Source organism: Cyanistes caeruleus, chromosome 5, assembly GCF_971803275.1.
Source record: "Cyanistes caeruleus chromosome 5, bCyaCae1.hap1.1, whole genome shotgun sequence".
NCBI classification, from domain to species: domain Eukaryota; kingdom Metazoa; phylum Chordata; class Aves; order Passeriformes; family Paridae; genus Cyanistes; species Cyanistes caeruleus.
In genome coordinates this window covers 60,630,586-60,657,458 of record NC_141705.1, presented here as the reverse complement: position 1 = coordinate 60,657,458, position 26,873 = coordinate 60,630,586, and the positions used below count along the sequence as shown (strand labels likewise).

The following is a 26,873-nucleotide window of genomic DNA, read 5'->3' as shown; positions in this document are numbered from 1 at the left end:
CCAGGTTTTCTCACAGAATGCCCCCAGCCTTTGGACAAAGCAGCTGCAGCTGTGGCCCTGGTCCCTGAGGGCTCCCTCAGCGGCTCCTTCTCAGCTGCAGGCCAGGGCACGGGGGCTCGCTGGCACAGGGCCCTGCTGGCCCCCGCCCTGGGCACGGCCCAAGGTGTGCTGCTGCCTCTCGGGCAGGGCAGGGTTCCCGCAGTGCAGCAGGGGCTGCGGGCAGGCTCCAGCAGGGTTCCGTGCCCTCTGACCCCCGCGGCACCTGGACACCGGAACGGCCACGCCCGGGACGCTCCGTTGTCACCCGGGCCCTGCCAACGGCAGAACCGTCCTTGGGCAGCGCCCGCGGGCTGCAGCAGCACGGAGCGCAGTGCAGCTGCATTCGAGAGCATTGCTTGGCCAGAAAGCCTGTTCGCAGCACCTCTACCGCCATTGGGGAGGCATTCCTTGCCCGCAAGGCCTCCTTGTGCCAGGTAGTTCTCCGCTTGGCTGCCAGGGGGCAAACAGGCCAGCCTGGGCTGTCTCTGCTGCCTTCCAGCAATGGCCACCAACAGCAGCTGCTTCAAATGCAGCCTCTTGCTCCTGCCTCTGCACACTGACAGCACTTTGCTGCAAAAGAGTCACTGAGCAGCAAAATGGCCTTTAAGGACCTCTTTGTGCAAAGAGTTGGGATTCCAATTACCCAGCCTGCAGGGGGACAGATTACTTCCAAGTGGAAAAGGGCAAGGTTGCAGGAGGGCTTGCTGCTGACTCAGCTTTAATCCTAAGTGTCTGTGAGGAGCAGGAGAGCCAGGCAGTGGCTGGCAAAGGAGGCTGGCATGGGAAGCACAAAGGCCCCTTGGTTCTGCCCCGTGTGCTGCCAAAAGGTGCCAGCACTGAGAAGGAGAGGCTTGTGGGCACAGCCAGCAGATGTGTGGCTGGGGGAGCTCTGGCCTTTTCCTGGGCAGTGCCTGCAGCAGGTGCTCCAGCTGGGGCCTGGGATTGCCCCGCTGGGAGTGGGAGCAGCTGTGAGGGGCCGCTCTTAGAGCTGAACTGTCGCAGGCAGGGACTGCAGAGGGAGGTGGTAAAGCCCGTGTGGAAAAACCCGCATCCCAAAGTGAAGCCAAAGCTATTGATTCATTATTTTGCCACTTTCAGGAATTGTCATAAATTGTTGTGACTGAATAAAAGGGGCAATTTAAATAATCATTTATGAAAATCAATTTTATTGATTCAGGTAGTAGTAAGCAAGCAAAGACCAGCCCTGGGGTGGCCTGGGGAGACACTGCTCCACCCAAAGTGCACACTTTAGCTGAGGAGGTTTTCCTTTATATACACTTCCTGCATATGTGTTTTCCTGGATCGCGTCAGTGCCTGCACTGCCTGTTGCTAGGGGGTCTTCTTCTGCCTCCCGGTGGTTGTCAGATGAAGGCTTGTAGTCTTCCTCAGTCTGTGAGTAGGCCTTGGTCCTATACCAGTTAGGCAACCCTCCTTCTAATAAGGAGATGTTCTAATTCTAGTTTGTGGACCCGGATATTGTGGTTTGGCCTTTCTGCAGCTTCAGGTTCTTGCTTATACAGTTGGATATTGTGGTTAGGCCTTTCTGCAGTTTTAGCTCCAACATTGTATAAAACAGCTTCAGCATTCATATTATATTTAATAATCATATTAAATTTGATTAACAAACAATAACAATGTATTACAATCCCCCCTTTTCTATTTTCCATTTGGTGTATCAAATTTCTTTAACACTACTCTTGCTCTATTTAACATTACCTCACTTTCAGGCTCTTCCCTTTCTGATTGTAGATGGATTAGTAACAGATGGGCTGCCTCCAATCTTCCTTTTGCTATTGATATTACCCAATTGATTAGACAGGGACCAAGAGTGAGGCTTAACAATACTACAACCACTGGACCCATTAAAGTGGATAGCAGAGTTGTTAATCAGGGTGACTGAGAAAACCAAGACTCATACCAGCTTCATCACTGTTCCCTTTCTTTGCGTCTTTTTTCTAATCCTTCCCGCAGTTCTGTCATAGTATCTCTTTCTATTCCCGTGTGGTCTGCATAAACACAACATTCCTCCCCAAGGGCTACACATAATCCTCCTTGTTGCAGCAACAACAGATCCATTCCTCTTAAATACATCCAAAGATAAACAGGGCGTAATGCCTACTCGAGAGCAGATCCACTTTGCTCCGCTGACAGGAATGAGCCATTTCCCTTAAGCCTTTTCAGGTTCCTTTAGAGTGTTTTTACACAATCCTTTTATTCTTTTTGTTATGTTTCCTACACATGTTCCAGCTCCCTTTACATTTTGTAAAGTAAGTCCTAACTTCCCCAGTCTTCCCAGTTGCATTGTGTTGGATAGCTTACATTGCTTTGATTAAATGGTTCCTGGGTCCCGATGGCTTCATAGTAAGGAGGCTTGACATCATAGCACAACCACCAGTGCTGGGCTAGCTCACAATGGGTAGCATTTAAAAAGGCATAGCTAGCCTGCATTGTTTTCCATAAGAGACCTACCAAGCCTTGCTCTGGAGTCAAGGCTTCTGTCCAGTATACTAGAGGTGCCATAGTTCTAGGGGACCCCTCGGTTGGTGTCAGCTTTTATCTTTTGTGGGGATTGTTCTTGATCACAGAATTGGGATTGTTCTTGATAAGCAGTTTGATAACAGGATTGGGACCCTCTGGCGGGGGACTTCTAAAGCAGATTCCTTTTTGATAAGAAAGAGGCCTCCCCTGTCTGTTCCTGATACCCAGTATCTCATTCCCCATGTTTTTCCCACAGCCCATCCTCTGTCCTCAGGGTTAGTTACATTGACATAAAGGTGTGTGTAATTTCCGTCCGGAAATACCACTTGCCAGCAGCCCAATTGCATGGCCCTGGAGGGATCTGGCCGGGGAGGCTTGCATCCAGCTGGCCTCCACCCCACAGTTAGAGATTTATCTCCTGCTGTTTTCCAATTAGATGCCATAGTCTCACACCTCCAGTAGGCACAGTAGTAATGCCTGGGATAATTACAGTAAGGAGGCCCAGTGCCAGGACACATGTAAAAACTCTCTTGATTCCAGCACATCTCTGTAGGCACTAGCTGACACAATTGTGGTGTGAAGGAGGGAGGTGCTGCTCTGACATAGCTTTGGAGCACAGTTTGATCATTCCATCTAATAAGAGACCATTGAAAAGGCTGGTGGGCATGCTGAGCCATTACAATTGACAGAGTAAATCCACAAAGGGTATCCCAGGAGAATTGGTGGGTACCAGAGGGGAGCAATAATGTAGTGTTTTACCTGTGCAGTAGGGAAACGAGGTGGTATTTTAGAGGGACGCATGTATGACACAGTTTTGGGAGCTTTCTGGATCACTGCCCCGGGAGTGTTCGTTCCCCACAGTTTCTGTACGTCTCTGCCTCCTCTGCCTACTCCTTTGCTTGGAGCAGCAAGGTGTCCCATCTTCTTGGCAACAGTCGTATTTTTCAGGGGCTCTCCCTTGGGCTTGATGCTGGGTCACATACGCTTCCTAACTTTTAATCTTTACCTGTGGTGCTGAGCAGGGTATCCAGGATATGCGTTTCCTGCACACCACTGCGATGATTTCCAATTTCCCTAATATATTAGGTGCACTTCTGGATGAATTAGGGTGTGCACACTTTTTCTGGATGGATTCCATGTGCGTATATTTTCCACCACTCAAGGGACCCCTTTTGAAGTTTCCCCATGTTCGCCGCTTGCTCTACATAGGTTGAAGTTAATAACCTTTCACAATTGTAGCCTTCTCCACAATTTTTTCTCGGGGGATATCCTGTTCTACAATGTCCCCACCAATTGTCCTTACACAACTTACACCTAAAGCAAATAAAAGGGTAGCAAATGCAATCAAGCTCAGGACAAAACACATCACTCATTAGTTTTACGTTTTAACTGGACTTTCAGTTCATCAGGTTGGGGAACAACTTCCTGTGCATCAGCGACTGGACCCTTGGTCCGGCTGGCGTGTGTCCATTCTCTTTCAGCAGTCCGTACAGCTGTATCTGTGGTGAGCAAAAGGAGAAAAGGACCTTCCCATTTAGGGGTGAGAGAGATTTCTTTCCAAGCTTTAGTGAGGACAGAGTCTCCAGGTTGTACATGGTGAATAGGTGCATTCTGGGGAGATGTCTGGGTAATCAGTCCTTGTTTTCTCAGTTCATTCCTTCTTTTCATTAGACTTCAAACATATTCATTTAACAGCTGGTTTTCTAATACCTGCTGCTCTGGAGGTATTTCCATATCATATGGCATGCCAAATAACATTTCAAAGGGTGAAATTCCCGTATCAGTCCTGGGCTGAGTGTGGATGTTTAAAAGGGCTAACGGCACACATCTTACCCAGGATAGTCGGGTTTCTAGCATCAGCTTGGTTATCTGCTTCTTTATTTCCCCATCACTCTCTCTACCATCCCAGTGCTTTGGGGATGATAATCCCATTTTATGCCTGAAGGTTCCAGAGCGTGTTTTATTATTTTTTGAAGTAAAATGTGGTCTCTGGTCTGAATCTATAACTTCTACTATCCCATATCAGGGGATTATTTGCCCTAAAAAAGCTTTTATTACTGTCTGTGCAGTCGCAAGGGCTGTGGGAGCTGCTTCCACATAGTGGGTGAGGTGATCAACTCTAACTAACAAATAACAGTATCTTCCACTTTGGGGAGTTCGGTGAAATCCACTTGTACTCGGGCAAAGGTTCTGATTGCTAGCTCTCCTCCTCCCAGCACTTTGTCTTATAGGTGCTGTTTATTAAACTTTTTGGCATGTCATACAAGCCCCTGCTAACTGTTTGGCCAAATTATAAATACCCATACACATATATTTATTGGTAAACTGATCCACTAATGCTCTTAGCAACCAACGAGCATGTGTTTTATGATGAATATTCCTGAGTATTTTCCAAGCGAGCCCTTTTGGAAGGACTTCTCTACCACTGGGGAGGAACCACTGATTTCCCTTTTTAATAAATCCTTCTTTCTTAAATATTTCTTCCTCCTGTTTACTAAAGGATAATTTAAACGGATAAGTGTTCCTATTTAAGGATCTATTTTTATTTTCTGGCTGTTTAAAAACCAGTATTGCCACTTTTTTTGCTTCTTCATCTGCCAAATTATTACCTCTCATTTCAGTGGTTACTCCTCTCTGGTGTCCTCTCACATGGACCACTGCAATTGCCATGGGTCTTCCTAAGTCCTCTCAAGTTTGCCTTATTAACTCCCTGTGCACCAATCATTTCTCTTGGGAGTTAATGAGACCTCTCTCTTCCCAAATTTTTCCAAATGTATGTACTACCCTAAAAGCATATTTTGAGTCTGTGTATATAGTTCCCTTTTCCCTTTTCATAGTTTTAATGCCTGTAGTACTGCATGTAATTCACATGCCTGTGCAGACCAGGCCTGACTTAACAGACTTGATTCAATCACTTTAAGGGTGTCTCCATTAACTAATGAATATCCTGACCTCCTTTCTCCATCTACTATTCTAGAAGACCCATCTACAAAAATGTTCTCTCCCCCTCTTCCAGCGCACTATCTTCCAAATCTCTAATTTTGGTTTGCTGTTCTATACACTGGATCCAATCGTGAGATATGTCTTTTTTCAGATTCCCCATACAAAAATTGCGCTGGATTATGTAAAGATGTTGTTTCTGTTTTCAAGTTGGGGGACTGAATCAAAATTCCTTCATTCTTTAATACCCGTGCATCTGTAATCCATTTTTCAGCTTTTTGTTGTAAAATTCCCCAGACATTATGTGGAGTTAATACCTTCAGCTTACTCCCAAAAGTAACTTTGCTGGCTTCTTCTACTAATAAGGCTACAGCCACAATTGCTTGTAAGCATGAGGGCCATCCTCGGCTTACGGGGTCTAACAATTTGGAAAGATATCCCACAGACTTTTTTTCCCTGCCCACTCCTGGGTCAATACTCCATAAGCAGTTCCCTCCTGGCTATCCACAAACAAATAAAAAGGTCTCCTAACGTCAGGGAGGCTGAGCACTGGAGCCTGGATTAAATCTTCCTTCAGCTTCTTAAAAGCCTGACAGTCCTCTTTGCTCCATTTTATTGCTCCTTCTCCCATGAACTGCTGATACAAAAATTGAACTTTTCTGCTAAAATCCATTGCCTACAGTATCCCAACAACCCCAACACTTGTCTAATGTGCCTCTTACTTTTGGGGAGTTCTAATGCTAAAATGCCTTTTACCCGTTCAGGATCTAACTTCTTGCGTCCTTTCTTAATCCAATGTCCTAAATATTTCACTGCCTCTTCCACAAATTGCAGTTTTGATCTGGTCAGTTTAAGTCCCTGTTAACTCAGGAAGTTTAACAATTTCATGCTTTCTGCTCTAACACTTGCTTCATTTTCGCCTGCAATTAATAAATTGCCCACATATTGTAATAAAACCATCCCTGTCCCTAATTCATAATCCCACAGAATTTGTTCCAAAGCCTGACCAAACAAATGAGGTGACTTGCTAAATCCTTGAGGGAGTACAGTCCATCTTAATTGCTGTTTCCTATGGGTATCGGGATCTTCCCACTCAAAGGCAAAATAACCTCTGCACTCCTCCTTAAGAGGACATGCCCAAAATGCATCTTTTAAGCCTATAACCGAGTACCACTGATATTTGGGGTTTAGTTGACTTAACAGTGTATGTGGATTTGTAACCACAGGGAAACGGGTCACAGTCCGTTTATTTATTTCCCACAAATCATGCACCAATCTATAGTGGCCATCCGGCTTTAGAACTGGTAAAATCGAGGTATTGTAGGGCAACATGCAAGGTTCCAAGAGACCTTTTTGTAGCAGCCTCTTGATTTTAGGTTTCAACCCTCTTCTCCCTTCTTGGGAAATGGGGTATTGTTTTATTCTTACAGGGATTTCAGGGTTCTTAATTACTACTTCAAAAGGTTCAATATTCAATTTCCCTACAGTTTCAGGAGTATACCATACTTACAATCCCATCCCAGCAAATGATAATCTGCTTCAGGAACTAATGACAATGGTCCAGCTCCAAATTTACACTCTGATCCTAACAGTACATTCTCAATTTTGGGGAACAAAAAAGGTTCTTCACTGGCCCCACGTCTTGGATGTGTTTTGATGAAGGTTTACATCCTTTAGGTACTTGTTGGACAGTGGACCACTCTGCCCCAGAGTCTACCAAAAATTCGAGTACCTCTTGCTGAGGTACTCACTTTCAACTTTATCAAGGGCTCTGATGATTTTCTATGGCTCCCCAAATAGATAGAGCCCCTGACCCCTCTAATCCTGTTCAAATAGCTTCTTCTCTTCAATTCCCTTTCTACAATCCTCCTTCAAATCCCCTTTCTTGTGACAGTAAAAACATTCAACTTCACTCCAATCTCTTTTCCCAACAGCTTTTCTAGACCCTTGGGGTCCCTTAGTAAACCCTCCCTTTTCTCGGTTTACTGACCCCCTCCCACACCGCAGCCACCAGCAACCTAGTCTGCCTTTTCTGGAACTCCTCCTCCCTCCTTACATACACTTTCTGAGCCTCTCTCAACAACTCATCCAGGGCTCTTTCTTGCCAATCCTCTATTTTTTCCATCCTCTTCCTTGTAACTGGCCAAGATGTAGCCACAAACTGGGTTTTATGGAGGGCTTGTCCCACAGGTGCAGTGGCCCAGGTCCTTGCGGACTGTGGGAAACGCACTAATGAAGGGCTCCGCTCTCGCTTGGTCTCCAGGAGACCTCTCAGACACTGGACTCTGGGATCACCAACCCCAACCAAACGGATTCCCAATTCTGTACTTGCCCCATCCGCAGTCTTGGCTTGGTCCTCATGCACAAAATTTAAGGGGTTCTGCAGATTCCATTTGCTTGCTTACCGAATTTCACTTGGGGTCCGGAATACCAGGTCTGGGGAATAGGAACCCCCCACACCAGGGCTATCCTAAGATAGGGTGTGTCCCCAAAGGGGGGACTTCGAAACCACAGATATGTGGATCTGAGTCAGGGCACCAAAATTGTTATAAATTGTCGTGACTGAATAAAAGGGACAATTTAAATAATCATTTATGAATATCAATTTTATTGATTCAGGAAGCAGTAGGCAAGCAAAGACCAGCAGCTGGGGCGGCCCGGGGAGACACTGCTCCACCCTAAGTGCATGCTTTAGCTGAGGAGGTTTTCCTTTATATACACTTCATATATTTATTTCCTTTATTTACACTTCTTGCATATGTGTCTTCCTGGATCGCGTCGGTGCCTGCACTGCCTGTTGCTAGGGGGTCTTCTTCTGCCTCTCGGTGGTTATCAGATGAAGGCTTGTAGTCTTCCTCAGTCTGTGAGCGGGCCTTGGTCCTATACCAGTTAGGCAACCCTCCTCCTAATAAGGAGATGTTGTAATTCTAGTTTTGCAGCCGGATATGGTGGTTCTGCCTTTCTGAAGTTTTAGCTCCAACATTGTATTAAACAGCTTCAGCAATCATATTATATTTAGCAATCATATTGAATTTGACTAACAAACAATATCAATCTATTACAGGAATCAAAGCCATTTTCCTTCCCATGGCCTTTTATGTATATTCACATCTTATATTTATGTTAGTACAATGGCCACCAAAATAGATGAATAGCATTCAAGGCCAGGTTGGACAGGCCTCTGAGAAACCTGGTCTAGTGAAAGGTGTCCCTGCCCATGGCAGAGGAGTGAAACTAAGAGAAAATTTAAGGCTCTTTCTGACCTAAAAGATTCTGTGCTTCTATAGATTTATGGTTCTCTGGTGCTACAAATCCAGTGCGTCCCATGACTGTATGTCAAGTTGTCATTTTGAAAAACTGACTGTATGCCAAACATCAAGCTTTGCTCATAAAAATATTGTGGGAAGCTTAGTGATAGCAACATTTAGAGGAGAAGCTCTTGAGATGGGTACAAAAGAGTTTAATTTTCCAAGCAGCTTGCAGGCTTCCTTGTTCCATTAGAGCAGCTCGTTGTCTGGGGCTGGCTGGAGAAGGCAGAAAGAAGAGCAATCAAATATGTCCTACAAAAGGATGCAGACATGAGCCTGGCCAAATACAGCACTGTCAAAAGCTTGTAAGAATTCCCATCAGGGTCACTTGGGTGCCTGCTTCCCTCTTGACAGGGAGGAAAGCTTGTGTTGAGAAGCACACCTTGGTTGCAAGAGCGTTTGTACCTTGTGGGAATAGTGTCAGGTTAACGCCTCCTGTGCACCCTCAGATCCATGGGGCGTCAGTGTGGTCAAAACCCTGGCCTTGTCAAGGGCGTTTGCAAAACTTTTGCACTGTTTAGTGAAATCTCAGTTTACCTGCTGGCCACTTGTGTGCTTTGTGGCCATGGTAAGGAAAAACTGGTGACAGAGCAGGCTTCCCTGCCACGCTGTTGATTCGCATGTTGGCGTGCATCTCGCTCTGCCCAGCTGATGTCAATGCCAGGTCCATTCAACAGAAGCTGGAAGAAAGATGGAATGACTTCTCTCTGTATGCACTTCCAACTTCTCCCACCTTCATTTAACTTGAAATTCAAGTGGGCACCTTGTTCTTTTAAGGCAGTTTATTTTCCAGCCAACATCAAGGATTTCATGACGGTGAAAGGGAAGAAAGATGGGGTGTTTGTTTGCTTCCAGATGTGTCCTCCAAGCTTAGTGTGAGTGTCTATTCTTAGGTTTCCCAGCTGCAGGAGAAGGTGGGGGTCTGACAGGATTTCCATCTGCAGTGGCCCGTGGCTGGCAGAATGGTTCCATGCTGGTGTCTTGCCTGGTTGTTAAAGCTGTGGCCTAGAGCTCTGCTGCTTCACCTCTTCCCCCAAGTGTCTGTGCTCCTGTTGCCCTAAGCGGGGTGGTTCACAAGACTTCACACAATTCTCCTGTTGCCTCCTCATGCCCAGCGAGAAATCATTCTGTTCTCTCCGGAGTGTGAGATGCTGCAAATGAATGTCACACCCTGAAATGTAAATGTTTTCCATGCTATATCCACCTGTTTGAGATTGTTTACTTCTGCAGATGGAATCTTGTTATCTTTCCAACTAGAGCTGTCTTTTCAGGGCTTTTTCTTGCCTGCCTTTTCATTCCTTCCCCTTTCCACAAAAGCTGCCATTCATGTCAGGCCCATTTGCTTGTGTAAAGGCAGGGTTCCTAGGGCACTTGTATTCTTAAAATGGGAGTAAACAGCCCAGAGCCTGGAGCAGTGGCCTGGTCTGTCATGCTCCTGGCCAGATCTGGAGTTAAGAGCTGAGCTGAAAGGCAGCATCACTGCTGGGGGAAGGGCAAAGTGCATCTCTTGGTTCTGCCATTCTCAGTTTCGTGCAATCCCCATGTTTGCCTGCTTTATGTTTAGGAGCACTGCAATGACTCCCAGTTGTGCAGTCCAGGCTCTGAGTCCCTGGAGATCTTGAGCCCTGCTTTAGGCCTGTCCTCGTGCAGATGGTGAATATCTGTTTGGTCTCTTCCAGAGAAGCTGACGCAAACGGAGGCTTTGGAATGGAACCGACTCACAACCAGATCAGTGACAAGAGGTAGGAATTAATTCAATGTAATCTTGGCACTTGTGAAGTTGGATAGGCAAGGAGAATCTCGGATGTATCGAACAGATTCTGCAGTAGAGTAGAAACAGATACCTGCATCCTCTGTGCCTGCATGCTTTTCCTTCTTCAATGTCCACAAATATCAGAACCATAGTTTCACTCTTTCTTCAAAAGTCTTTCACAGAGCAGGGACAGTTTAAAGGATGTGGTTTCCTTCAGTGGGGCACAGCTTTATTGGTGTTAGGATGTGGGGCTGCTGGAATTGAGTACATGCATATGTGGCTGAGGAGGAAGAGAAGGATTTGATGTGGACTTTTCTTAATTTCTGAGATCTTCCGTCTAAATGTGTTGATGGCATGTCTTTAAATGCTGCTACATGATTTTCCAGGTACACAGCTTTCCAAATATCCATTGAAATTAGAGAGTGAGTTTCCATGGCGGTTCATAAAGTGGACAAAGTTCAGTCCTTGAAAGTGTCAACATGATGAAAAGAGAGGATTGTCTTTGATTCTCAGGGGGAGAGTGGGGTGAGAGGTCTGAAGGAGAACAAGCATGGCATTTTCTGCCATTGATTATTGCAAGTGGATTTGGCAGCTCATGTGTTCACCATCCCCAGTGACTGCTTCTCCATTTGTATCACAAGGAAATGGGGGGACAGTTTTTCCCTTCCCACCTGTCTTGGTGGCTGGGATCAGGTGCAGCAATCCCTGAGGAGGATGCCTGCTGTCCCTTGTGTGTCTCTTTGCTCTGGGACAGAGCACACGCTGAACAGAACTGATCTGTGTGCTGTCAGCATCCCGTGCATTTCAGCATTGCTTTGGTGCTGGACATGTGCCCTTGTGGGAAAGCCCCAGGTTCTGCACACAGCATAAACAGGGGTCAAGTGTTAACTCTCCTTTCTCTGTCTCGGGCTGGAAGCTGCAACAACAACAGAGATTTGCTCCGCTTCCTGGAGCAAGAGAGGCGAAGGAGGCAGGTGGCTCCAGAGGAGAAAGATCCATTCCTGGGGAAGACTCCTCTCTTTGCCAGACCCTACAAGGTAATGGGAGTGGGCTGAAGGTTGTATGGAGAGGAGGAAGGAGGCTTGGCCTGGGAGAGGAGAGCCGTGTCTTCTGCATGGGCTGTAGCAGACTTGAGCCCAATCCCTGCAGACACAGCACATCTTTCCATCTGCTTCACTGAGCTTGCCTGACTTCCTTTGTGTGGATGCATGGTGATTCCATGAAGATACTGAGCAAGGTCTCTTGCTTGGGGTGTTTGTGACATTTGCCGCTCTGTTATTCTGTTGCAGACCTATAAAGAAGATGAGCTGTCAAGGCGCATTAAGAACCTGCTGGGCGATCAGGACTCCAAGGTGCTCCTGAGCCACGAGTCCCCTCTGAATCCCATCTGGATTCCAAACAAGCCCCAAGCCCAGTCACAAAGCCACAGTCATAGGCCGGCCTCCAGGAAGACAAACCCCTATGAAGACAGATGGAGGGAATGCTCAACACAATCACTGGAGCACACACCAAATCCTGAGAGGAACTATGACAGCCATGACAGTCTCTCAGATCGAGGGTCAGAAGGCAAAGCTCCACAGTGCAAAATCCTGCCTGAGCCTGTCAAGGTGAGTGCAATTGTTGAGGCTCTCTGTTGTTGGCAGTCCCTCAAGGCCAAGGGACCAGCACACAGGCCCTGCCTGCCTCGTGGCTCAGCCTCCCGAGAGCTCCAAGGCACTTGGTTCCCAGGTGCATTTTGGGGTTTTGCCAGCATCATCCTTCAGCACTGGGATATTACCGTGCCCTACGGAATGTAGGTGCCCACGGTGCTGAGGCAAAGCAGCTGGGCTGGGAGAGCCACAGAGATGGTTTTCAAAATGTGTTTGACCTTTGGAAAGAGGAGGAAGAGCTGATGGCTGCAGTCAGCTTTTCCTAGGAAAGGGTACTGACGGGGTGTAAAGGATTGTAGGCAATATCTTGTAGAAAATGAGAGGATGCTGGGAGAAGTAAAGCAGTGCAGGAGCCATTCCTTAGTGCAAAGTGCCAAAAAGATCAAGCCCCATTTTGGGTCTCAAACTCTTGGAAGATTTGCAAAGTGCTGCAATCAGCCCTCAGGCCACCAGCAATGGGCAGTGTTTGTCCTTGCTGCTTGGAAGCCCAGTTCAGGAGTATCGGTGTGAAGAAAGGAGCAGGGATGCTGCATCTTCCTTGGAGTGTGTGCTGAGGGAGGAGAAGGACGGAGTGCCCAGAAACAGTGTTTCTGAGAGATGAGTGGAGTCCCTGCCAGGTTCTGCCATCAGCTGGGGGTGGACTCAGCTCTTTGGGGCAGCCCAAATCCAACTTCTGTCCATAGTGTGTCTCTGGGTGGCCATGGAGAAAATCCACTGATCCAAATCTGGCTGCTAAATTCAGTACTTTGCCAAGAAATGAGAGAGTGAGAAATGGTAGTTGGGGATTTGGAAATACGGTATGGGAAAGGTGAGGATGTCTAAAATCAACCAGAATTTGCATAAACTGTGGCGCACCTTTCCGGATGTGTCGAAAGTCAGCGTCTTGTCCTGACTGCTGTGGAGTTCAGAACAATAAGGAGTCTCATTTGATTTGGGTCAATGGCAAATATTCCTCATTCTCTACAACAGGCTTAAAAGAATTGGGAACTATTATTTCTGACATTTTTGTTGTTGTTGTTGTTTTAACAAAGGAAGCTTTTTCAAAACTCATTTAAATGCAGAGGGAGCTGGTGTCTTTGAAGGCAAAGCTTAACTGCTTCAAAGCTAAATTCCACCAAGGGAGAAGACTGTACAAACATAGTTACATAATTGTAATAACAGTAATGAAAAGAAAAATTAATAATAGTAGAAGTAGTAGCAGTAGCACTAGTAATTTGTAGTTGTAGTTGAAGAATGGAAACAGTGTTTCGCAACTAACAGGTTCCAAAGGGAACACAGACATTTTTTCCTAGAGGAAGAGGAGGTGACTGTGGGGATTTCAGCTGCCTTGCTACCTGCTCTCAATTCCCAATTCCCCTTCAGATGGGCCTTTTCATTCTTCTAGCATTTCATTTGTAATGGACTTGCTTGACATTTGTAGAGCTGTTGGTAAGCAAATGCTGGCTGAGTAGATGTCAATTAGTAAAAAACCCAAATTAACTCTTTCTGCCTCTCTTGTTCTTGTTTCAGAAAGAGCAGCCCACTGATGTGCCATCTACTGAAAAAACTTTGAAGGTTGGTGCTCTCCCATAATGGATCTTTGTATTTGCTTATGTTCTGCACACATGAAGGAAATGGCTGGGGCAAAAGTACATTGCTCAGCTGCTGTCCACCCAGCAGATGTTGCCCTCCCTGAAAATGTGTTTTGGGGAGGGCTGAGGAGAAGCAGAGATAAAAGCTGTAGTTGTAAGGTCAGCCCTCCTCTCAGTTTGTGACTGTAGTAACACTCTCTAGAGTAGTTCAAGAGCCAGACTGACAAGTCATCCCAGGTAACCAGAGCCACTCCTCCCTCTAGCTGGTAGTTGCCTTTCCGGAGCTCCCCTTGTCCAAAGGCTCAGGCCTAGCTATCTTGTGACTAGGCTTCCAAATTCCCATTGCTACCAAAGGGAAACCAGCCCCATGCTTTCAGGGCCATTGTGCTTCTCAGTGTTTCTGAGTGGCCCAAAGTGGCAGCAAACTTCTCTTTCCTCTTTTCCACTGTTTTCAGTAGGCTCTGTATTTGTAGAGCTGTGCCATGTTTGAGCCAGAGGAGGCGGAGGAATGGAAAATGCTTCAGGGACTCACACTTTTGTTACACTTGTGAACTCTAAATGTGATGTTTTGCATGAACATTTGAAGCATCTATGTGCATCTGTGTGCAAGCTCCAACCCCATTTTTTCTTGATTGTCAGCAAAAGCATTCAGGAGAGGACACCTTAAATACTGTCACTGTTCACGTGTCCCCCTGAGACCTGTGTAGCAGCACCAGACATTTCTTGTTCTCTGCTTCCCTTCTGGATTTTGTCAGTAAATAAAACTTCTTGGACTTCTGAAGCCTAACCTGAAAGTGTTCCCCTTGTCCTTTGGAATCATTGTCTAGCTCTCGTGGGGTTTTCACTCCAGGCTTAGTCCATTTTGGAGCTGAGAGATGAAACTTTGAATGAATATGCTGAATGATCCTCCTCTGCCAGCGGGATCTCCGGGCTGTGGCTCGAAGTGACTGATTTCTGTTCATGGGTGTTTTAAGGACTGGCTCTGTACGGGAAAAATTCCTTCTTAAGTTTTCTGCTTGTTTCAGTCCTGTCGTTTTCTTATTTTCTTCCTTTGAGTTGGTCTCACTGATGAACCAGTCTTTGATAAGACAGTCCTGTAGTGCTGAAGCCTGGAGAGGGAGGAGGAGGAAGAACCAGTGAGGCTGCAGCCCATGATCTATGGCCTGTGTGCTGGGTGTCCAGCATGGGAGAGGTGACTGGGGAACAGGGCTTGGCGGCTTGGCTCTTAGGATACATCCTGTGAGCTGTGCTGAATGGGGGAGAGAGATTCAGGCAGAGAAAGGATCCTGGGAAGCCTGATCATTGGGGCCTTTGGCTGAAAGCTCATCCCTTCCTCCTGTTTTAGGTGAAACAAGAGCTGTGGGGAGACTCCTGCCCTGCTGTGGAGGCCTAGGTGCCTGTTGCAGGAACGTGTCGACCCTGGTGGGGACAGCACGGGACAGCAGGCTCACCTCTAGGTGTGGGTGTGGAAAACCTTTTTCCCAGGGCCTTTGCAGTCACATGTTGGTGCCTTTTGCGTTATGGTGTTCTAGTAGTTTGTGGAAATTAGTGTCACCTTCGTTCAGCCCCTGTTTCATGTCCCCTTCCAAGTATGTTCTTCCTTCTCTTAACTCCCATTGGCTTTGTTTGCTGCATTGCTGCACCCCTGTGTCGTGGTTTTAAATCAGTAACTAAAAAAATCACTAGAAAACATACTTATTTCTTGCTGTGAGATATGGATTAGAACAAGAGCAAAACAGGCTTAAAACTTAAAAGGAATAAAGAGAGTTTATTGACAAAGCTATAAGAATAAGAACACCAGAATAAAACTTACAGAAAACTCCTTTTTCCCCACTACCCAACCATTTCCTTGTTCACATGATAACATAGAGACAAAAAACTTTGGAATTTTGGTGTTTAAAACAGTCCCCATTCCTGCTAGAGTCTTTTCATCAGTCTTTGTAGAGAAAGAGAAGTCTTCTTCTGCTAATCTACGGAGTTTCTCACAAGAAAACTATTTCTGTTATAGCTTTCTATTTCTCTGATGCCAGCTGCCCGGAAATCTGTCATCAGATTTTCTCCTCCCATTTGACGTCCTTCTGAGGTGTTTTATGGGTCATGAGTCTAGGGGTGTCATTTTTAAGGATAAGTTATTCAAAGGCAAAAGTTCTCTTCATCTGTCTCTGTGAGCTTCCCTGGAAACAGAAGTTTTCTCTTTGCCTCTCAAGGCCTCAAATCTTCAACTATTACTATTCCTCACTCTATTCCAGCACCTCACTGTATCACAATCACTTTACTTTTTGCTCAAAATCCACATTTTGTACTACTCTATTCCTCCCAATATACTCTGTCATTAATTAAAGGAGTCTTTTCAGAACACTATTGTCCATCACCATAACTTTAACAGAAAAATATTTCAGCTTAATTAAAGCATCACCTTATTCTCTACCTCTTCTGAAGATTAATTCTTTTCTTTGCTGTCTCTAATAGTTTATCAAGTCTCTTTATATGTTGATTACTGTCTTTTTCTTTCTCTGGATAAAAGGATTAATCTGTAAGTCTCATCTGGGTAATGAAAAGGTAGAAAACTTACCCAGGCTTTGTAGATGGTTCTGTGATCTCTGCCGGAGCAGCGGCTGGAGTTGTCTGCAATGGAAGATTCTTCATTGCTGCTCTGGAGAGTGTGGTCACTGTCTCAGCCAGTCGCTGGTCAAGAGCTTTTTTCTTTCTTTACTCGTCAGTCTCTGGTGAATTCAGTCACAGCAAAACCTGCAGCCAAGCCAGGGAGCGGCCTGGCCCGGCCTGGGCCCGGGAGAAGCCCCGCAGGCCCCATCTCCCGGCCGGGAGCCACCGCAGGCCCAGCCCAGCCCCTGCCTGGGCCGCATGGGCCGGGCAGGGGAACGGGAGGCCAGCTGGAGCTCTGTTACCTTTCACAGCCAGGAAACAAAGAGACAAAGAAATTCCCAGGCTTAAGTTGGTGTTCACAGGTTGATCTCACGTTTCAGTGGTCAAAACTGCTGTTAATTCTTAGAAATGGCCAGTAGTTGGCCAGGAGAAAAACTCCCATCAGCCTCTGGCAGTTTTAACTTCATTAGGTGTTTGTCTTTGTTTTCTTAAATGCCAATCTATCACACCCTGTTATCCCAATCTATTCTCCCGGTCTTTAGCCACTCCCTGCAGCATTTTCCCTTGTCCCTGTTGGACCTTGACCCTCAGACCCACCCCATTTGTCCCTGTGTTTAACCTGTGCCCTGAGTCCGATCCTGTTCTGATCCCTGAATTCATGTGAGGCTGTTATCCTTTGAATAAAGAGTCTTTGGATACTCCAACAAGGACCTGTCCCTTCCCTTTTATCATCAGCAATTTCTAGCGGTGTTCTCCAAGCCCCGAGAACGCAGGTCACACTCACGGGTTCCTTGCGGCACACGCAGTAACACCCTGCAGCGACCCTGACAGTGAAGAGGTCCAGAGCAGAAGAAACTCTGCTGTTCTTCCCTCCTCCTGCTTTGAAATCCATCTGAATGAAAGGCTTTGGCCTCAGGTGTACTGAACAGCCACATGCCAAACTGGGTTTTTCCAGGGACTTCCCTGGACATCCCTTGGGAAAGCCATTTCTTCCAGCCCAGGCTTTTGGCTCATTGAATGTCTAAGGTGCACATCACCTGCAGGTGGGAATTCCTTATTGACAGCTTCTTTTCCTGGCAGCACTGAAAATTGAGTCTTACAGATGGAACAGGCAAGCAGATCCAGTGCAGAGGGAATGAATCCACAGGGAATAGGCATGCAGGGACTCGCTTGGCCTTCACAGAGATATTGAACAGCCCTTTCCCCTCTTTTCCAAAGCAGAACCTTCGCTCTCCAGTGTCACCACAGTCTCTTTAAGGTATCTGTCCAAATGAACTGGAAGAAGCCTTCAAACTACAGCATCCATGATGCTGAGATGTATCCCTTATCCTCCCTTGCCAGGTTTTAGCTCTTCTTCCAGCCCCTTAACAAAGGGGTTTGTAAAGCCAACTTCCTTGTTCATGTCATGTGGGAGAGGCTTGATGACAGGGCCCAATTAGGAAGTGTCAGTGTGCATAAAGGAACAGAAATGTGGCATCTTTCTTGGAGTGAACTTTAAAAGGAGAGTCCAAAAAAAATCACAACCGGTAAAGAAAGAAAAAAAAGCAAAAAGAAAACAAACAAAACCCCAAAAACACAACAAAACCCAAAAAACAAACAAACAACAACAACAAAAAAAAACCCACCAAAAAGAAAACTAAATCCATAAAAAAGGCCAACTCCAAAGTCAAGAGAACCTGAGGTCGTCTGCAGTTTGCCATGTCAGGTTTCAAGAAGCTGAATTTCAGGACAACTCAAGAGCACTTCTGTCCTTAGGGAGAAGGAAGGACAAGGCATCCCGTGAAGCTGCCTGAAAAGAGATGGAGGGTCTGCTCTGTCTTGCAGGAGCTCCCAGTGTGGGTGCTTTCCTTGTGCCAGAAATGCTCCCCAGAACCAAAGCTACCTTGCAGAGCTTGTCCATAAGCTGGGCTGAGTTTGAAGTTTGTGCTCTCTGGTTTAGTCCTTCAGAAAAGCTCCTGTGCCAGAAGGCCTGACCTTTCTCTGCACACAATTGCTGTGTGTAATACGTAGTAGGATGTCTTTCCAGGAGCCCAAGTGATGATGGTCAAGTCTTTGCTGAGCAAAAGCTCAATCTTGGCAGGAGGACCCAGTCTGGAGCCAGCCTGAGTTACAAAAGCAGGAGCTGTGCTTTGGACTGGAAGCCAAGCACCAAGTGCACTGTGCAAGGGTTGCATTTCAGCCAGGGTGTATTTTTACTTCAGAAGAATCAGTCTGATGTTATTTGGGTGAATGACAAACACTTCTTCTCTAGAATTGAAGTGAGAATTTCTCTAGAATAGGGAACTATTATTTCTAACTGTTTTATCTTAACTACTGAAGCTTTTGGCTCAACTCTTGGAAATGCAGAGGCTGCCTGTGCCTTTGCAGGCAAAGCTTAGCTGCTTCAAGAGCAACTAAAGAAAAGTGATATTTTAAAAAGGGAGCAGCCTGCAGGAACATTCTTTCTTACTACAGTAATAAAAAGTCAGGAATGGAAACAGTGTTTCCTGACTGCCAGGGAAGGCAGACATTGATGTTGCAGCCGGTGATCTTGGTGGCTTCAGCTCTTCCTCTGCCTGGTCTCTGCTCCTTCCTGCCCTTTAGATAGTGCTGTTAATCCTTACTGGCATTTCATTATGCATGGACTTGTCTGACCTTTCTAGAGCAGTTGGTAAGGAAATGTTTGCTGCGTACATGCTTGTTTCCTATCAATCAGTAAAATACCCAAACATACTCACACTGCTTCCCTCTTTCTTCTTTCAGCCCATTGTGCACATTTATGTGCAGTCCATTGAAGGAATATTGAAGGTGGGTGCTCTTCAATATCAGATCTCCATGGGGAAGCTTGTGCAAATCCATGAGGAGGTGGATCCCTCTGACTCTGGGAAGGGTGAAACTCCCTCTGTGTGCATCAGCAAAAAGTGCTGGGAGCTGTTTCTCTCCCACTCTTTCCAGGAAATGAGCAGCTGCCTGCCACCTCTCCTGCCACCTCTGCAGTCACCTGCTAGAACAGAGACTTGCAAATTTCCATTGCAGGCAGAGGTGAGAGATGTAGGAGTAGTAGCAGTAGTTTAGACGTGGCAACAGTGCTCCCTGACTGCCACATTCCAAAGGGAATACAGACATCTCCGAGGAGGAGTTGACAGCTCTGTCCATGCCTGCTCTCTGTTATTAACTGCCCTTCAGATGGGCCATTTCATCCTTACTCTCATTTTAGGACTAATACACTTGCAGGACATTTATAGAGCTGTTGGTAAGCAAAGGTTTGCCAAGAACCTGACATTACTGAAACACCAGAATAAACTCCTCCTGTTTCCCTCATTCATGTTTCAGGAAAAGAAGTCCATTGATGTGCCATCAATTGAAGAAATTTTGAGAGTGAGTTCTCTTAAAAAGCAGATCTCTGTGTTTGTTTATGTTTTGCATTTATTAAGGAAATGGGTGGAGATAAAATAGAAGTTGAGAGCTGCTTCTCTCCCTGTCTTTCCAGGAAATGAGCAGCTCACTGCCACCTCTCCTGTCACCTCTTCAGACGCCTACAAGAGCAGAGATGTGCAGACTTCCATTGGCAGGAAAGGTACCCCAGCCCATTTTTGCCAGGGCTTCTGATCAATGCCAAGAGATCTTTCTGCTTAGCAGAAGTTCACTTCAGCTCTTTGGCAGCTCTTAGAATGTTTTAAAACTATTTATTCAAAAATGCACATGCCCCTAATGTGCCATTAACACAGGTTTGGTGTCAGGAAATGTGGTGTTAAGGTACATGCTAAGCTACTTTGTCCTTTACTTCTAGGAATCCCAACCTGATGGATCTGCAGCACAGAAACAGAATAAAGAGAAATGCAAAGGAAACCCAGTTCTTTCTGTGCTGACAGGTAATTTTGTGTGTTAGATGTGGCAGAGACCATCAAGCGTTCCCACTGATTAAGCAGTGTGATTTCCTCTGCTTTGCTGAACAGGGATGAATTTAGGAATGGCTCAAGAAACTGTAAGCAATCATTACGTAGAACTCAAGGTAGCAGCTCAGCAGAGGACAAGCACTATTTAGTTAGGAAACTCCCATCTGGGGTGATGAACAACCTTTTTGACAAATACCTCCTGGAAGAGAGTGACTCTCTAATCTCTTGTTCAGAGACCACAGGGTAAAGAAATGCAACCTTTTCCTTTGTTGCTTTCCAGAGCAGGCAGGCAGAGCGTCAGGAAGGTTGCCGAGTTCTCAGCCAAGAACATCGTAAGTAAACAGACCGTGTTTCCACCTCTGCCGGGCAGATACTTGAAAGAACCTGGAATGCACAAACATTTGGGCTATCAGTCAGATTTTTCTCAGAAAACCTCAATGCAGGGAATTTTCCCCAACTGAAGAATTATTATTTCATGATCTACTCATGAAATTGTTGAGGTTGGAAAAGATCTTGAAGAGCTTAAGCAAACAGATTAACGTGACACCATTATTCCCAGTGGCCACCGGCCTTGGGATTTGCACAAGGAGAAGGTGCCCTTGTCTCCTGGAGAGAAGTTGCTCTCACCTTCAAGGAAGCCAGACTTGAAGAGGAGAGCCATGAGGAGTTCAGAGGAGTCCCCTGGAGAGAGGAAGGTGAGAGGGGCAGGGGGACGTGGGTTTGGACAATGACCAAGGTGGTGTTTGAAAAACCCAAGTGGAGTTTCCACTTCATACGTTGGCACTAGAGCCATGATTGATCTCCTGTAAGGGTGTTATCAAACCTGTAAGGGGAATGTACCCACAGCTGATTCCCATTGGTCACCAATGCCCTTCTGAGAAAACGGAAAACCTTGTAAGCTGATGTTTTGTGTGTTTTGGTGCTATTAGTGTTTTCTTGGGATCCTGGTTTCCTGAGAAAACCAAACCTCAGCTGTCCTCTGCCAGAGGAGGTTTTGGCAGCTTGTGGCTGCCCAGCCCCTGCCAGCACTGCTGGGTTTCTCTGGGTTTCAGCCCAAGCTGAGCTTTGTAGCTTGGTGGTGGCCCAATCTTGTGTTCCTGTATCAAAAGCAGTAGGTATCTGAAGCACTTGGCAGATGTATAAATAGGCAAAGCACTTGTTTGGATTTCCCTGGAGCTGCTGTGATGCCAGCAGTGATGCCTAAGAAGTGGCTGTGTGTTGGAGTCCCAGGCACAGAAAATGTCCTTTTGATCTGTGCTGACTGGCTCCGGCACTTGAGAGAACACAGGGTTGGAGTTAAGACCATGGAGAAGGCTTGTAAAACTGAGTGGAGGAGCTGGGAATGTCGATGTTTGAATTATATAGCATTATGTTAATTCACTGGGTGAAAAAGACAGTTTAGAGTTTGAGATGTAGTAGTGAATAAGAGACAAGGTATAGGTTCTGGGGTGTTGGTTTGTCTTTGCCTTTCTTCTTTCTTCTCCATGGTTTTGGCTGGTATGGGGTGATTGGATGGAAAGGTATGCAGTGCAGAACATGGGTGTTTGGTTATTGGGTTAAAAGTAAAAATAAATGATTTGGCATTTGATAACTGGATGGTTTATGCTTAAAAGGCCTTGTGGACAGAGCCCACATTCTCCGTTTGTAGCTTGTTAGGTTAGTGTGTGGAAGTACTTACTATCTGTAAAAATGTAAAGTAGATAAGGTAAAACAAACATCCTAAGTCTGAAGACAAAAACTGTCTCTCTGCTCATCAATCCTCATCCTGGGGAAAAGAGCTGAAGCCTTTGACATTTGGTGCCCCGGAGACTTTTACAGCTGTGTGTAGTCAGGGGCTTTGCAGAGACCCCTTTGCAGAGTCCCTCGGCCATTGCAGTGGCTTTCCCTGGAATTCCAAGACAGCCCTTCATTTCAAACTCTGAGGTGGTCGTTGCTCTCAAGTGTTTTTTGGGAAGCTGACTCCCAGAGTCAGTGCTGACTCCCAGACAGCACTGGGAGGTCAGGTGCACAAGGAGTTGGCTGCAGGCCTTGCAGTGATGGGCACTCCCTGTGGACATTGCAGGGCCTGTCTCCCTTTCTGTTCCTCCTCCCAGAACAGGTGGCTCAGCAGGGCCGGGGGAATAACTTTGCTTCCTGTGTGGGTTTTTTAACTTTGTCATTTTCTGAGCTTCCTGAGTTAAGAATAAAGAAGAGTAGGGAAATGGTGAGGAAACTGGAGTGAGCCCAAAAGTTCCCCCTCATGCAGAGCAGGGGCAGAAAGGGAAGCAGGCAGTCAATCTGCCACTTCTGCTGCTGTCTCCAAGAGCCAGGAGTGGAACTATTTGGTGTCTGGCATGTCATCCCTTGCAATCTAGTGTCTGACTGCAGGAAATCCCAACTCAGAGCCTGTATCCCAGACGTGAGTGCAGTCTGGAAGGAGAACTCCTTGACAGCAGCCTTGTGGAGAAGCTGCTGAATGGTTCCTTGTGTGTCTGCACTCCAGGAGGGACACACGAAAGTCCTGGGATGCTTCTGGCTATCAGCAGTCACGCTGTGGGTAATGCTAAGTGATAAGGGCACTTTCTTTTACATTTTCTTGACTGGTAGCAAAGGATTCGGAAGTTTCTCATTCAGGTGAGCTGATGATTTGCACACTTGATGCTTTAGAACCGATGCTCTAAAACCTATAAAAAGTTTTCATTGACTGACTCTTTTCCTTAATGCTTCCTGTTCTTCTGGAAGACAAAGGCAGCAATTTTCACTGCATTTTTACAATTTCACCCCTCTCAGATTTTTGGTAATAACATCAGAAGCCCCTGCACATCTGGGCTATCTGAGGGATCTCACTTGCCTGTGACCGTAGCTTTTCCTTCCCATTGACGGGGGGTATCCCAAAACAGATATGCTTACAGGTCCTGACTTTGCCACCAGGAGTCTGAAAACATTTCTCTACAATCATGATGGAGTAGGAAAAAAAGACCCACCCAGAACAGATGACATGTTTATTTTCAGCACTGGAAGGGCCTTACATTTTATTACAATTATCAAGGAGGTGCTCAGGAGATCTGTCCTTGCCATTAGAAAACATATCACCTATCCAAGCAAAAGAAGGTGAAATGTCATTTTCGGTTACTTGCCAGTGGACGTGAAATCCCTGCCTGCTGTGCTTGCGTTTCCACGTTGTGAGTTCCAGTGTGTTATTTTTTCTCTTTTCAACCAGAATCTTTCAAACTGAGCTGTACTGGTCTCTACTTTATTTGAAATTCAAGGACCTGAGTGAATTTTTCCTGTTTTCCTTCTTCCTGTTAGAGAGAAGACAACGGGGATTTTCCCAAAAAGAAGAAGAAATGAAAAGAATCCCAAGAGATGTCAGCTTCCAGCAAGCAAAGGCACCAACAAACTGAAGTGAGTATGCAGTGCTGGGATGCCAGAAAGATGTGTAAATCTAAGTCCCTGTTCAGAGGGGTAAGACGAAGAACTGTATCTCCTGTCCTGATACTCGGGAGTTTGCTTCTACCATCGTGTCCCTCCTGCCACTTGAAATGCTGCAGATTGGCCTTTACAAGCTGGAAGCAAGCAGTGCAGAAAGCAGCTGTGTAGGTGTAGGTGGGTAAGGGCAAGGAGTCTTTCCCTTCTGACATCCTGTGAAAGCACAGAGGCGTTGGGGCTGATGTTTGGCTGCAGGAAGGGAGGTTGCAATTGAGGTAGGAATGGAAAAGCTTTAATTCCTGCCTCCCTTTTCCTGAGGGAAAATGAGCAGCCCTCTTAGTCATGCGCTGGCTTTTGGAGTGGGAAGGGTAGGAGGTGCTTTTGGGCAGAGAGAGGGCTCTGGGTCAGCTTGGAGATGGTGCTGTGCTCTGTGTCAAATTGTCCTCTGTGCAGCATCAGCTGTGCCAAGGCAGAGCAGCTGGAGAGCACGTGTGCAGTGAGTAGGGACCAAAGCATGGGAAGAGTGGGTGCTGAAAGAGGGGAGAGGACTGTGCCATGCACAGCAGAGTCAGGCAAGAAGTGCAGCCTCACACCTGAGCCTTCTCCTGGGGTTGAATTTCATTCCTGATGCTGCAACCTGTGAGCTGGGACTCACTGCTTGGTGTGTTCTTGGAAACTTTGAGAAGCCCACTAAAAGTGATGTCATTGAGCAGTGGTGAAACAAGGTGGAGAGCTATCAGGTGCTGCTTGTTGCTGCCAGAGTTCACACTCCTTTCTAGGCTTGTGACCACTATTGGCCAAAAGGAATTCCTAGAGCTGCTGCTACATTTTTGATTGTACAATTTAGCCATTACAAATATTGTGTTTTCCTGTGGTGCAAGCAGTGGGGAAGACCCAAGAGCTGTAACCTGCCATCCCACGGGGCCTTTGCAGTGTCATTTTCCATAGAACACCAAGTTGTGTGGGCCCCTCTGGGCAAAGGGATGCATTGCCATGATCTGCTGGCAAACTTGCAAAAGAAAATGAGCAGGATGTGTCTGGTAGAAGGGCAGAAAAGCTGTAAGAATGCTCTCCATAAAGAGACATGAGTCTGAGAGTCAAAAGGCTTTGCAGGTCCTCTTGGAGTAAAGTGACTGCAGTCATTGTCCTCTGCCATCTCAATATGCCTGTTGGATGAATCCAACCAAATCTTTTCTCTCTCCCTCCTTTTGTTCCAGCCTTTTCTGCTGAACAAAGCCAAGCAAGATGACCAAGAGCCGGCCTGCCCTCATACACTGAATGAGGCAGAGTTTGCAGTGACCCAGACTGGAACCCAAGGGCCATACGTGGTTCTCCAGGATGTAAATAGTTCCAAGTTCTCTGCTCCTTTGAAGCCCTAGGAACAATTTTGTTGTTTTTGTTTTACTTTATATTTCAATGCAAAGAAGCTGCATCATATTTTTGTTTCAAATACAGTTGTAAGTTCTTTTGGTTACCTTTGGAAAGCTTTGTGGTTACTGAGGGGAATGCGTTTTTGCCTTGCAAAAGAAGAGATGGGGGTGGTATGTGCCATGAAAATGAAACTGTGGTGAGAAGGATGGTATCCCAAAACACCAGTCATCCCAAGAAAGAACTACCTCCCTTCTCTACATTGTTCCATGAAGTGGGAACAGCTTAGGGAGATACTGAAATGAAGTAATTCTTTGCCATGCTTTTGTGCTTGCTCCAGTTGCCTGCCTGTGGCGACTCACACAGCCACGTTTCCTAACAGTCTTTTGAATGCTGCCATGAACAAAGACAAGACTCACAGGGAAGTTCCTCCTGGAGGGGAAGAACAAGAATTCTGATCACTGATGTCTGAGCATGTGGGGCATCTGCCTATACCTGTCACCCCCAGGCTTTCCAAAGGCCAGGCTGCAGAAACCCTCGGGGTTAACAAGCACTGACAGTGGTTCTGGCAGCCAACGCTGCTCTCCTGTGTGTGTTGTTTGAATTCCACTCTACAAGGGCTTCCTTTTTGGGGGGTTGAGAAATGCATTTAGAGTGCAGTGATGAGCATCTCACCCCAAGACTCCATCTAACTTCCAGAAAATCATTTTAAAATCTGGTTTTCACAAACCATTACTTGCCATTTTCTAAGAATTACATCAAATATAGAAAAGAATATGCAATTAAATGAATATTGCTTTTGAAATTCATATTTGGTTTCATGTTGTCCATATCTAACCACTTGGATACAGACAAAGAATCTCCTTCAGAAATATCATGGGTTCTTTCAGGCATAGCTGATTTTAATTTATTATGTAATCATCTTTCTTCCATATTTCATCTAGAATTTCCTGAGGATTTTCAATCCTATATTGCGGTCAAAGACAGCATTCATAAAACACTGAATTCGTATGCTCAAGTACTTCCAACCAACAAATTGCAGAAAGGTGAATTTAGCCACATTTTCTGTGTCTTCACTCCCAGGTTAAAGGGACAGGAGAATAGGAAATAGTCTCAAGTTGTGCTGGAAATATCAGGAGATTTCTCCTAGGAAGACTTTCAGCTTTCTTCTCTGCCCAAAGCCCTGTAAGCTCACAGCACGGTGCCATGGAGAACATCCCAAGTAGACTGGGAAATGCACTGGTTTTAAGGGAAAGGCAGACAATGGGCCTGTTCCATGTCCCATACACTTCCCGATGGCTGCCAAGGCACACGGGGCTGCAGGGACACGGCGTGTGCCAGGTGAGATTTGGTGTCACCCAGGTGCCCTCAGCCCCAGGCTGGAAGGAAGGGATCCAGGCCCAAGGCACCTGGCCCTGGCCCCTTTCCTGGCAGCCCCCCACCCCGGCTCCATGGTGACCACAGGCCTGGCCCAGATCCAGGCACCGCTGGCAGCTTTCCCCTTTGGCCACACACAATTCCCTCACCCTGCGTGGTACCAGCGGCTCCCGGGCTGCCTGCCTGACCCCTGTGCTCCTCCAGCCTCTTCCTGGGCATATTTGAACCTTGTTCAAAGCCAGCCAGAGAAAAGACCATGGTCCCAAGAGAGAGTCTCAGGGAAATTACCCGTTGGGAAAGATATGATGAGGGCAAGAAGCAGGAGCAAGGCATCAGCAGCAATTTCTCACAGCTGCACGGTGAGCCAAGGATGCCTCCTCACAAGAGCCAAGTGGCCAGAGCTCCTCAGGACACTCATCTGCCCACAAAAATTGGAACAGCCAGAAGTCTCCTGTGCACACCAAGGAGACGATTTATCTAAGTACTGCAAGGCCAGGAGGAAA

General features: G+C 46.4%; 1 protein-coding gene across 1 annotated transcript; it reads left to right on the top strand.

Moving 5' to 3' along the window:
- The first annotated feature begins 334 nt into the window (after positions 1-334).
- On the top strand, positions 335-25,099 carry LOC147653176 (uncharacterized). Its single transcript, XM_086889684.1, has 14 exons — positions 335-473; positions 10,445-10,507; positions 11,435-11,555; positions 11,808-12,125; positions 13,677-13,721; positions 19,085-19,129; positions 19,277-19,363; positions 19,655-19,699; positions 19,812-19,898; positions 20,112-20,193; positions 20,498-20,549; positions 20,777-20,912; positions 23,506-23,601; positions 24,843-25,099. The coding sequence occupies exons 2-13, from the start codon at positions 10,473-10,475 to the stop codon at positions 23,545-23,547; spliced, it is 1,095 nt and encodes a 364-aa protein (XP_086745810.1). The 5' UTR covers positions 335-473; positions 10,445-10,472; the 3' UTR covers positions 23,548-23,601; positions 24,843-25,099.
- Positions 25,100-26,873: the final 1,774 nt, after the last annotated feature.